The 12,694-nt window shown below is 48.1% G+C and overlaps 1 protein-coding gene across 1 annotated transcript; it reads right to left on the reverse strand.

Annotated features, from left to right (window-relative positions):
- Positions 1-2,974: 2,974 nt before the first annotated feature.
- On the reverse strand, positions 2,975-10,209 carry MYCL (MYCL proto-oncogene, bHLH transcription factor). Its single transcript, XM_038377982.2, has 3 exons — positions 10,072-10,209; positions 9,016-9,539; positions 2,975-5,585 (listed from the first exon to the last, which is right to left on the reverse strand). The coding sequence occupies exons 1-3, from the start codon at positions 10,185-10,187 to the stop codon at positions 5,023-5,025; spliced, it is 1,203 nt and encodes a 400-aa protein (XP_038233910.2). The 5' UTR covers positions 10,188-10,209; the 3' UTR covers positions 2,975-5,022.
- Between the last annotated feature and the right edge of the window lie 2,485 nt (positions 10,210-12,694).

Here is a 12,694-nt window from a genome sequence, read left to right on the forward strand (position 1 = left end):
CCCCCTTCAGCATGATAAGCATGGAAAAAACCATGATTCTTTACTCACCCAGAACAAATTACTCACCCTGTACAAGAAGAATTTTGCAAGAGCGTAGTAAACCAGTTACAGCCGCAGAGAAAAGCGTGGTCCAGGGAATGGCAGAATACATGCAATATGAATTGGGGTGACCCCCTAAAAGGCTCGGTGTTAACAGGACAATGTGCACTTAAAAATTTGGCTTTTGTCTGTCACTGTTTATTATTATTACAGTTAACACCCGAGAGTCTGCTTGCTGAAGGAGATTATAGGGGAAAATATGCTCTCCCTTTGTTTATTATGTGCTTTTGGCAGCACTGTGTGTATAGTCAGTTTCCATATTTACCTTCTAATGTCAGTTGCCATGGGTCCTTCATGTAGCAATATTAGGAAAAGCATTTTTAAGGATAGGAAGCTGTACTTGAAAACTGACAAAAATGGCAGGAAGATTCGGGGACAGGTGTAACATCTAAAGCTACTTTTAAACTTGGTTTTGAAATTGACTAGATTTCAAATTGACTGATCCCAGAACAACTTGTAACTTCCAAACACAAACAGCTCTGTTTGTTTCATTTAAATATCTTTCATGCCTTCTGTCATTAAGCCTCTGCCCCCCCCCCAAAAAAAACAGAAACCCCTTTAAAAACCTCTCTGTAGGTAATTTTAACAGAGCAAAACACCATCCTTATACAAATACCCTGGCATCTTTAATGTGTACACAGAAAGCTTCATTCAAGAGACCCACTCATCCATGCACACTTTATTTGGTTTGTCTGCTTTGAGTAGATGTCAGGTTTAGTTAATCCTGGTGTATTTTTAACCTGTGCTTCCAATGGGTCTATTTCAAACATGATGCTTACTCTATTAACCATCCTCTTCAACAGTGGGTTGTGATTTGATGTCTGATGTTTTATCCAACCCTAATATTTTTGTAATATGCTCAGACTTATCCCTAGCCAGATCTAGCTCAGCTGTTCTCCCTCTAAACAGGCGTATAATGAATTTCTGCATCTCACTAGGCTTTTGCACTTTGGTTTAAAAGTTATCCTGACTCCACTTCTCTGGTCTTACAATGCTGTCTTATCTAATTACTCATCCAATACTTTTGCAGCCTTCCGAGCAGTGGGGCTGAAACCATTTTTATACTGGGGGTGCTGAAAGCAGAAACCACGTATTTGGCTTGTTACTTCTACTTCAAGCCAGAATGTGTGACAGTACCCCCCCCCAGCACCCTTAGTTCCAGCACTTATGCTTCCAAGCCAACTCAGTGCACAACTTTACAGAGATGCTGTCTCCAGAAATTGGTTTTTGCCTGTGTACGATCCAACTGCTAAACTGAACTAAATGGAGTCTCTGGGTAAGATTTTCAAAGGCATTTAAAACCCCACATCCTCAAAGGTATTTAGGCTCCTAACTGCCACTGAAATCAATCAGAGCTAGGTGCCTAAATGGCTTAGCAGCACAAGTCCCCTTGACTTTCAATTAAACTTGTGCTAACTCACAAAGATTCATGTAAAAATCCCACCTTCCATCTTTTTCTTGTCATGCTCTGGGACAAGCAGACGCTGTATGAATAAGAGGATCAACTCAACCCACTACTGCTTCATTGAAGAGTGCATCTTGATTATCACTACAAAAGTTTTTTTTCTCCTGCTGATAATAGCTCATCTTAATTAATTAGCCTCTTACAGTTTGTATGGCAACTTTCACCTTCTCTGTGTATATACACATACATACACACACACACACACACACACACACACACCTTTTTACTATATGTTCCATTCTATGCATCCAAATGAAGTGGGCTGTAGCCCACGAAAGCTTATGCTCTAATAAATTTGTTAGTCTCTAAAGTGCCACAAGTACTCCTGTTCTTTTTGCATCTATTCCTTCCCACCCTGCCCCTTGGAACACTCTTGCAGAAATATATCTAGACACTTTGAACCTATATTAATTTACCATAGTGTTTTGTGTAGAGGTGAGAGCAAGGGATTAGGAGCCAGAACACCTGGGTTTGACTCCCAGTTTTGCTATGTAACCATTGGCAAGTCACGGCAGAGTACTGAAAGTTGAACTCCGGTATCTGTACAATGCTTTGACCTCATCTGATGCAACATACAATAGAAGTGTAAAACATGACAGCTATTTCAGGAACCAAAAGGAGCATTTTAAGCTCTTGATTGATTAATCATTCTTTGAAAGACTTGCTTCATTCAGACAACTAAACCTCTCTTGAAATGGCATTTTGGCCCCATTCTAGACTCTGCCTTAGCAGTAACAAGATGCCTGCGCTCCATTGCATTTAGTACAGAATTTTGCCTACAGGAATAGTTAAAACCAATAACCTGGAATTGTTAAATGAGTAATAAACATGCTTCAAATTAAGGTAAAAAAATATTTCAAACTCTGCATATGGGAATGCAGGGAATTCTTGCCCCCCCTCCCACCACAGCAAGCGATTTCATTCCCCATCTGAGCTTTCCTCTAGTTACTCACTGACAATTCATCATCATATTCATCTTGATGACCTTCAGGGGCAGTGAATTCCACATGCTGACTGTTCTGTAGTGCCATTAGAAGAGTTTAAAATTACATTGAATCCCTCATTAGAGGAACTCAGCTCTCAGCCCCTCTTCCTCAATAAAACCACTTAAAGAGAAATTAATCCAGGTGATGTTTCCCAGGATCCCCTGCTGTAGCCATTCCACATTTTAAATTTTGTGAGACTGTCCACACAAAGGGAAAGGGGTCACAGCAGCCCTCCTTAGCTTTGTGCATTGCTTATGGCTCATCTCAACCGCTCATGCAATAACAATCCCACTGTTCCCTTCGCCGGGACCCCGAGAAGACTCAACGCTGGGCAAGTAAGTTAGTTAGGACAGCTGCAAGTGGCAGTTACCCCCCCGGCACAGGCCCCCAGGGAAAAACTCTATGGAAAAAGCCAACCCAGTCGGTCTTTGTAACTTATTTATTTATGAAGTGTGAGGTAATGAAGAAAGTGCTAAATCCGACCACAGTGTTAACTCTAAAGTTTCTCAAAAGGTCAGTTAGGAGCCAGACAGCTCACCGGCTGCTCCGTGCATCTCTGCTGCAAAGTAGAGGGTCAGCCCCACCAGTGCCAAGGGAGATGAAGGCTACTGGTCCTACTCCCCTCCCCCCAGTCCCCGAGTCAACTGGTTAGTATTCACATCAGAGGGAGACTTGTGGGGAGGAGAGAAGGCAACACTTGGCCAGCTGAACAAATGCAATTTCAGGAAGTATAGTTGCAGGTCAGCAAACAAAGAAGAGGCTAAGTTCTGATCAGATCCCTTCAAAGAGGCGACGTCTACCCACCTAGTAAAGGCAAAGTAACTCCAGGCAACAATTAGATCAGCCCTTGTAGGTTAGTCCTGAACTACACCTGGGATCTTCAGCAGCACAGCTCCTAAGAGCCTGCGTTTGGGGAATTTGTGAAAGTCAGGCAAACAGGATAATTTTCACCCTCATTGAGAGAGAGGAAGAGAGAGAGAGAGAGACCGACCATTCAATAGCCCCTTGTACTGCTTGAGGAGCTGGGCCCCAGATAACATTGTCCCATGGAGGAATCTCTCACTTAATTCCAAACTGTAAATCAGAACATAGGACCCTTCTTGGACTCCCCTAGAAAGGCATCAGGAACACTCCCCGTCCCCCAAAAAACACATACTCTCCACGCTGCAGCAGGGACAATGCACACACTCCTGCCAGAAAAGGTTTACAAAAAAAAAAAAAAGACAAATCTTTAACAATACTCTTCAAAAAAGTTGTACAAAAATACAGTATTAAAAAAGGTCCTCCAGTACAAGACTTGGGCAGTTACAGCAGCAGTTTCTAGAACACAAACCTCAAGACAAGCTACTGTGTAAAGTGGTAAGAAAGTGAGGTATAGTCCATGTCAAAGGAGTTTATCCATGCATCCACGCACCCCTGGGAGAAAAAGGGTCTTTAACAGCAGCCCTGGTCCCAGCCCACCTCTAGGCAGTCCCCAGCTCACTGCTTTGAGAGATGGACCCAAACTCGACCATTGGATTGCAACCCCTTTACATTCTGGATCTGAACACCCTGGCCTAGATTCTCTCTACTCAGGTGCAGTGGAGTGGGAGCCACTTAGGAATGTAATGACTTCTTCTGGAGGAAATGTGTTGGGTACATGTTCAGTCCCCCCAATGCAGAATAGGATGTAGGATGTTGTGAAGGGTAGTGATTGGGGAGGTGGACCAGTACAGACCCCAAGGGTGGGTCAGGGAAGGGATGGTGGAAGAGTACCGCACCAGGGGAACCAGTGTTGGGTTGAACAACAGGAGTGGAGTCAAACTTACTAGGTGCATGGCAGCAATGGACATGTTAACAATCCACCCAAAATTGTGTGCGTATGAAAGTAAATTCACCGAATAGCTGGATTCAGTGACAGATCCTATCTGTCTGAAGGAGGATCCTGCCATCTCTAGGTTGGGGTTGTCCACTTGGGCCCCTATTTTGGAAAATGGCCTCAATTTTTGAGTGCCCAATCTCAGGCATTGGAAGCCTGAAGTTTAAAGGCACCTCCTGTGGACCTCAGCAGGCATTGTTCCACATCTCTGTTCAGATGCTCACCATCTCTGGAAGTCAGGGCCCAGGTGCTTCGAGTTGGACACCCTCAAAATGAGACACCCAAAACTCAATGGTCACTTTTGACAATTTCAGCCCAAGGGTCTTGCAAAATCTAGTGTCTACATTACCCCGGTGCCAACATACCAGCATCCCCAAAGGCTAAGAGTTAACTCAGCCCACAGCTGGCAACTCCCTGCTCTGTTAAAGGAGGAACCCAAGACCAGACGTGGATAAGGGAGACAAAGAACCCACCCCCCGCAGTTTAAATTTCCTAGAACGCAAGCCATATTTGTGTGCGCTGGCTGCAGTGCATTCTGGGATCTGTAGTTTGGAGGGTTCACAATAACCAAAAATGTGCAAATCAATATTGGAAAGGTGTCAAGTTTTTGGTAGCTAACGTCCCTTGAGATGGGTGATTCGTTTCAGCAGCTGATGCTGTCTCAACTTCAGCTGCCTTTTCTCCACAGCCATCCTCCTCTCTGCACTAACTAGTGACTGCAGGTACTCTGAAGCTTTGCTCAGGATCACCACTTTGGGGGTTTTGGGACAGTTAGCCAGGCCAGGGACCTGATCCCTCAGTGCCAGGAAGCGCGAGCGCAGATCGTTTCGCCGCTTGCGTTCCAAGTAGTTGTGGTTTTTCCTCTTGGCCATGTCCTCGCTATCCGAGCTCGGGGCGCTCCCGGTTTTCAGCAGGCAAGGCTCAGGCGATGAACTCTCTGCGGCTTGCTCTGGGCTGCTCAGGGGCTCCTCCTTGATCTCCTTCTCTGTGGCCTCCTCCTGGGAGCAGGCGTCTGGTGGAGAGCGGGCAGCATAGTTGTGCTGTTGCTGATGGATGGAGATGTGGAAGTGTTTCATGCAGGGGTCCAGGGGGTCAGCTCGCACCGTGATGGTGACTGGCTTCCTCATGTTGAGCGATTGTCTCTTCTCTACTGTCACCACATCAATCTCTTCACCCTCTGTTCAAAACAGACGCAAAACAACCCATCACTTGGAATCATTCAACTATTCCCTTCAACTACCCCTTGGACCCAGCCTCTTAGAATGGTGCAGCAACATGCCCAAGGAAGAGACCATGGTACAGCACCATGCCTGGTGCATGGATCTCCAGTACCTTTTTATGTTCTGGAGATTAGGTTAAACCTATCAGGAAGAGGATCAAATTGCATGGCTCCTACAGTGCATTGGACAAAACAATTCTGCCCCCGGAAGGATGATTGAATCCTTGGTCAATCCCACATCACCTAATCCCAGTCATAGGACTGAGATTTCTCTCCTTAGCTTCAGGCTCCGTGGATTTCTTACTGTTTCCCTTACACACTATGGGCAACACTCATTAAGAACAAAGAACCAATAGGCAAGAAATTCCTGCACCCCCAACTCCCACTGCTGCACCAGCCCTCACTTCCCCCAGCAGAAAGGAGGGGAGCAAGAGCCTTAATGGCTGGGGACAGAGTTGAAGGATAAAGATCTTCCCCCTGCTCCTGCTTGTCGGGCTCTTTCATGGCCCATTGGAATTGTAAATGAGGGATCTGGGGGCTGAGTTGCCCTTTGTTCCTGTTCACTGCAGCTTCGCACTTTAGTGACTTTGTTACTTTTCACAAGTTATAAATCCTATTCATCCCCCACCCTGGTATTCTCCTCTCCCCATTCAGCTGGTGTGGGGGGGGGGGGGGGGAAGAAGAGGGAGAGAGACAATCCTCCCCTCTCACACAGTGGGGAGGGGGGACATTTTGCCATCAGGCTCAATGAACCTCTAAGCCATCCACCATTTAACATTCCTCCCCTCACCACCTCTAAACATGTTCAACCTTAAAGAAAGGGTTGGAGGGGAAAGGTTATCAAAGCTGTAAACAAAGAGGAACAGACCCAACTCTTTAAAAAACTCCACTCTAGCCATCCCTGAATTACAGCAGCTACTATAAATTCACTCCCTGCCACTTCCCAAAGTCACTTGGTCTTTCCCAAAGAGATTGTGAAGCTCAAAAGAACTTATCTTAAGTGATCACTCTCCTTACAGTGTGTATGATAAACCCATTGTTTCATGTTCTCTGTGTGTGTGTATATAAATCTCTCCTCTGTTTTTTCCACCAAATGCATCCGATGAAGTGAGCTGTAACTCACGAAAGCTTATGCTCTAATAAATTTGTTAGTCTCTAAGGTGCCACAAGTACTCCTTTTCTTTTTGCGAATACAGACAAACACGGCTGCTACTCTGAAACACATATCCCTTGCGCATAGCATTCCAACTGGCTTAGTAATACGTTGCATTAGCAATGCCTTTCACTCAGTCAAAATACTTCACTGAGATGGGTATTGCCTTCATTTCACAGTTGGGGAAACAGAGGCAGAGCTGTTTAATATACTTGCCCACAGTCACAAAGCTCATCAGGGAATAAGACCCTTGACACAGAGTGAAGCTCTAGCCTAGCAGATAGTGGAGGTCTGTCTTTTTGCACTTTGCCAATACTCATCATGCCAATAGATTATTGATAAATCAGAGGGGAGGCACCCAGGGCTCTTGACTCCCAATCCTCCGCTCTATGCATTAGACCGCATTGTCTCATGTGCCCCTAAGGCTAGAGAGATTATCCTTCAGAGGTCTTCCACCACTTGGTGATCAGCAGTCTAAAATTTGCTACTGTGGTTTTATTGTTTTAGGACACACACACACACACACACACACACACCCCTCCTGATATTCAATGCTATTTCCTGGTTGCTTTGTACGGTGCACTTTTTATGCCCTTCTTTTGTCACAAACTTCCATTGTGCAGACAATAGTATCATTTCCCCATTAATAAAAATCTGACGGGCTGGGCCCCTCCTCCCAGCCAGGTGGCTATTGGCTGCCTCACTAGGCAGTTGGAATGTTGCTGCTGCAAAGCTACCCACCCCTCATTGGCCAATGCCCCAGTCACTCACTGAGGGCCCCCCTCATTGTTTGCTACAATCTGTTGCTTTTTGTTCTGGGACCATGTGGCCAGGAGCATGTGCACAAGGGCCCTGGATTCAGATCAGGTAAAGTGCAGGTCAGCAAAGTAGCAAGATTAAAGTAGAAATAATGAATTCAGTCGTCCATCCCCCCGACTAATTGAGATTAAGCCCTTCAGAGCCTGAAGCCTCCTTACTATCTCCATCATCCTAATGGAATTAAATCTTAGTCCTAAAGGTGCTTCTTGGCCCAGCTATCCTCATCTCTGGAATGAGTCCTAACCAAATTACTCATCCCTGATTCAGTCAGGCTAGTATTACGGTCAAGATAGTGAGGTGTCTAGCCCTGCACCCCCAAGGTTGTGTCAGCACTTCCACCATACCCGCCTCCTTTCAGAGGGCAGTCATTTAAATCTTGCCCCGAGTTTAGGTGTATTGAAATCACACCACCTCCATCTGGTCATTTCTAGAAGGAGCAGAAAAAATATTTGCTGACTGGGAGGATTTTTGCCTGCCATTAAGTGACAAATTTAAGACAAGGGCTTTAAAAAAAAAAATTAAAGAATTGCATGTATTAACTTCCACCCCTACAGATCAAGGTTCAGACTTGGTGGCAAGCCACCAAAACTATTTCCTTTATTCACTTTTCACCTTCAAGCCTCAGTCTAGTATTTAGACCAGTTTTCCTGTATTAGGAGACTGGACAGGGCCAAGGAGACAGGACCCTTTTGCAGAGGCAGCGCTGGGGTGCTACAAAGAATTAGAAGATGCATTTAATCGCTTGGTAGCTTGCCTCCCCCCACCTACCAACGCGGGATGACCCGCAGAGACATGAATTGTTTTGTGACGGTCAAAGCCCACAAAGAGATTTTTGCCTTTTGTCTTAGGAGGCCATCAGAGACAGACTTTCCTTGCCAGGCTGCAAAGGGGAGCGGTCTGATCAGTTGAAACCTAGTCGTGGGGGAGCACCTCAGGCTGGGTGCTGTAAATCAAGCCGAAAGAACAGCAATATGGCTGCGATGGAAAGCATTACAAGAGGCTCTAAAGCGAGCTGCAAACTTCCCTAGGCAGCTAGCTTCGCAGCTCAGAGCGCGTTCCCCAGCGGAACTCAGCGCGGTCTCGCAGCAGAAAAAAAAAAAAGAGCAGCAGAAATCTGGAATCCGAGGTCCCTCCAGGGCCACCCCCTCCCTGCAAAGTGCAGGGGTTCCCCCAAGCAAAAATCCTAGAGGGAAAGAGACGGTTCCGCTTCCCTTTGTTCTTGTCCGTGGGCTTTACACTAGCTTGGAGTCCCCACAAAAGGAGGCTGTTCCCAGACTGTTTACCAACACCCGTGTGTAAACGGGAGAGCGGCTTTGCAATGCTGGCGAAAAGCAGAAAGTTCACTGGGCTGCTGGGACCAGCGCACACCGTGATTTAGAGCAAGGGAACGTGGGGGTTGTTCTGTTACTCCCTTACCAGAATCACAGCGCCTCTCGGCCCCGGAGGCGGCGGGGGGGGGTTTGTTCTCAGCCAAGGGGCAGGGGAAGACGGCAGCCGGATCCACGCACTCGCTCACCGAGTTGTTGAACCCGAACTCCTGGGCAAAGGAGGGCTTGTGCGGATTAACCCTTTGCGTGCCCGTGGAGAGTTTCTCGGTCATAACTTTCTCCAGTCTCTCCCGGGCGGAGAAGCCGCTCCACATGCAGTCCTGGAGAACGAAGGCGCTCAGGTTGCCGAAGATCTCCCCGGTGCCGATCAGATACTCCGGCTCCTCCCCGGCCCGGCAGCAGTGGGAGAGCCAGTCCGACCTCTCCTCTGCCCCGGGGCAACAGGCTTTCCCCGCCGCGCTGCACAAGGGCGACGTGGGGGGAGTGGGCACCAGCTCGAATTTCTTCCAGATGTCTTCGCTGGGGGCGGTGGATCGGTAGAAATCCTCCTCCGAGTCGTGGTCGTAGAAGTAATGCTGGTAAGAGTCGAACTCCATCGCGGGAGCGGGACGCCTGGGGATCCCAAAGCGCAGAGTCAGCATCATGCAGGCAAGGGCACGCTCCTAACCGGGGGGAGGGGGTAAGCCCCCGCCCCAAGCCAGGCAGGGCAGGGAAACACCCCAACATCAGCCTCTGTAGCGTGGCCACCTCCCCCCCACCCACTGTAATGACGGGGCGTTCGTGGCATCTTCCCGTGTGTCATCACGTCCCCATTGAACGCACCCACCAGGGGGTCCCAATCCCCCCACACACACACACAGGGGAGCTGACCGCGCCCACAAGAAACTCCAAAGCCCTGAACCGGAATCTCCCCCCCCCCACGGAGACCATTGCGCACCCCCACGCGCGGAGCTGCTCCCACCCGCCCAGCGGCCCCCCCAGGGGTAAGTGACAAGCAGGGTCGATCCCCGCTGCCCGGCTTGGAGCAAGGCAGAGGCGCGGGGGGGGGGGGGAGCCGCGCTGTCTCCAAGTTTCCCAGGGTCACCAAACTAACAGCCCCTGAGGGGGGGGGGCTCAGCCCCAGGGCCCCACCCCCTAGAGTCACCTTTCCCCAGCAGCGTCCTGCGGTTGCTCCAAGCGGGCGGCTCGCTCCGGCTCCCGTCTGCAACCCCCGGGGCCGCTTCCCGCAATCGCAGCCACCGAGCCGGGACTCGGGTGCATTGTTCCCCCACCGCCTTATATCCCGTCTGCAGCGGCTGGCCCCGCCACCCGCCAGCGGGCCCCCAACCAGGGGGCTGGGATTTGCATAATGGGCGGGGCGCGTCCTTGTCAATCACCTCGGTGCTCCGCCCAGCTGAGCGGTTCGGCTCGCGGCACGGCGGAGCCGCTGGCTGCCCCACCGCCGCCCGCTTCCCGGGGGCAGCGTTTGCTCGCGGGCCCTGGAAGAGCAATTGACTCTTCCCTGCACCAGAAACGCGCCCCAAGCGCTTCCCACCCGCTGCCTGCAAAGCAGGCGCTGACACCGGCGCAAAGCCGCCGGCTAATCTTTGAGCCCGGGCAGATTGAGGGCCGCTGTGGATGAAAGAGCCCTGCGTCCTCTCCCCTGCTACTGACTCGGGCTTGACCTGTCTGTGACCCCTTTCCCCCTCCCTACAAACTTTGCTCTGCTTTGCAAAACACTTGGAGATCTAGGAGGACTTGTGGCACCTTAGAGACTAACAAATTTATTTGAGCGTAAGCTTTCGTGAGCTACAGCTCACTTCATCGGATGCATTTGGTGGAAAAACCAGAGGGGAGAACATTTTTCCACCAAATGCATCCGATGAAGTGCGCTGTAGCTCACGAAAGCTTATGCTCTAATAAATTTGTTAGTCTCTAAGGTGCCACAAGTCCTCCTTTTCTTTTTGCGAATACAGACTAACACGGCTGCTACTCTGAAACTTTGAGATCTAGAGAGCGGTGAACGCCTGCAAAATAAAAGCAGGTGTTTGAGAGACTTTTAGGCTGTAGTTTAGCGGCTGATACTGTGGGAGCGGTGGATCATATCTTAGAGCAGTGTGTTCGGTGTATACCCACTTTTCTGCAAAGCTATTTGCCTGACTTACTCATGAATTGATCATTTATATTGTAGAGGTCCCAGCTGAGAGCTGGGCACTGTTAGGCTATGTGCATGTACAGCCCTTTGCACATGTCTACTACAGAGCCTATGTCAGGCTGGGATATAAAAACAAAACACCCCTGCCCAATATAACCATGCTGACAAAGCCCCCGGTGTAGATGCAGCTCTGCAGATAGAAGAGCTAACTGTGTTCAGGGAAAAAAGAAAAGGAGTACTTGTGGCACCTTGATGAAGTGAGCTGTAGCTCACGAAAGCTTATGCTCTAATAAATTTGTTAGTCTCTAAGGTGCCACAAGTCCTCCTTTTCTTTTTGCGAATACAGACTAACACGGCTGCTACTCTGAAACCTGTGTTCAGGGAGGCAGTGTTCCTACAGTGGCAAAATAAATTTCTAGGGCAGCATAGTCAAGGGACACTTATTTTGCCTATGTCTACACTGCGGAGCCTATGCTGTAGCAATAGAGCTTGCAAATGACACTATTTTAATATTTTTTTTGACTATTTGTGTCATCATGTGCATTTGTTAAATAGGTGAAACAGTAAAAAGGTTTAAAGGTGTGGTTGGTTGGTTGAATATCAGAGGCTGTTGGATGTAGCATGTCATTTAAGAAATAAACACATAGGATTCCAGTAGTTAGAGAGGAAAGGCCTATTCAAGGCATGAAGTTTCTCCCATTAATACAAAGAGTTGGCAAATTCCCAGGCAAATCTCTTGGTGGAATGCTGTGCATGGAGCATATATTGATTTGTTCTTTAAATACTAAAGAACACTTTGGTACTTCCCTGTCTTGTTTTAAACTCAGTCAACACGCTCCAGCTGTCATTTGCACCCTCTTCCCTGGTCAGTTTTGTACCGACACATGCTTGGAAGCCTTCTGCTTTACGTCCATTCATCTTTCTAGAGAATACTCTTATTTCCACTAAAGAACTAAATTTCTTCTCAAATGCAGCTAACGTCCTGTAATGAAGATGAACTAGTGTCCAAGAACTCTCAGTGTTTCCAGAGTGGGAGGTGAAAGAATGATGGTGCAGCGGTTAGAGCGCTATGCATGACCCCAGATCCTCAAAGGCATGTTGGCATCTAGCTCCCGCTGGTTTCTGAGCCTGAGCCTCTCGGGGTATGTCTACATCATCATGGGGATAAAAATCCTGCAGCTGGTCCAGGTCAGCTAACTCAGGTTCTGAGGCTTTTATCCCCGTGTGGACATACCCTCTGTGCCCCAATTCTTTATTTTCAAAATAGCAATAATCCCTACCTCTCAGGGGTACTGTGGGGATCAAATATTTTAAAAGATTTTAAGGCGCTCAGATACTTTGATAAGAGGGGCCATATAAATCTCTACCTAAGACAGGCAGAAAAATGATCACGTACTCAAGAGAATACAGAGCGTGGGTACTGCCCACAGCTGATTTCTGCTACTTTATATTGAACAATGCACATGGCTGTATAGGGGACACTTCAAGCTAATCCAACTTCCATTATTTTTCACAGAGCAATAGGCAAGTACTAAAATGGCCCATACCAGATCAAGACCCCATACTGAATCCAGAACCGATTTGCAATCAAATCTACATGGAATACAACCTAATGAACAAATCCCACCACCCC

Source organism: Dermochelys coriacea, chromosome 19 (genome assembly GCF_009764565.3).
Source record: "Dermochelys coriacea isolate rDerCor1 chromosome 19, rDerCor1.pri.v4, whole genome shotgun sequence".
Classification (NCBI taxonomy): domain Eukaryota; kingdom Metazoa; phylum Chordata; order Testudines; family Dermochelyidae; genus Dermochelys; species Dermochelys coriacea.

What these genes read in the sequence shown, in the direction of transcription:
- MYCL (XM_038377982.2), bottom strand. Translation starts at nt 10,187, where the DNA reads ATGCACCCGAGTCCCGGCTCGGTGGCTGCGATTGCGGGAAGCGGCCCC. An exon ending in CAGGACGCTGCTGGGGAAAG is followed by an intron (nt 9,540 to 10,071) that starts GTGACTCTAGGG and finishes TGGGATCCCCAG; the next exon opens with GCGTCCCGCTCCCGCGATGG. An exon ending in CGAGAGGCGCTGTGATTCTG is followed by an intron (nt 5,586 to 9,015) that starts GTAAGGGAGTAA and finishes TGTTTTGAACAG; the next exon opens with AGGGTGAAGAGATTGATGTG.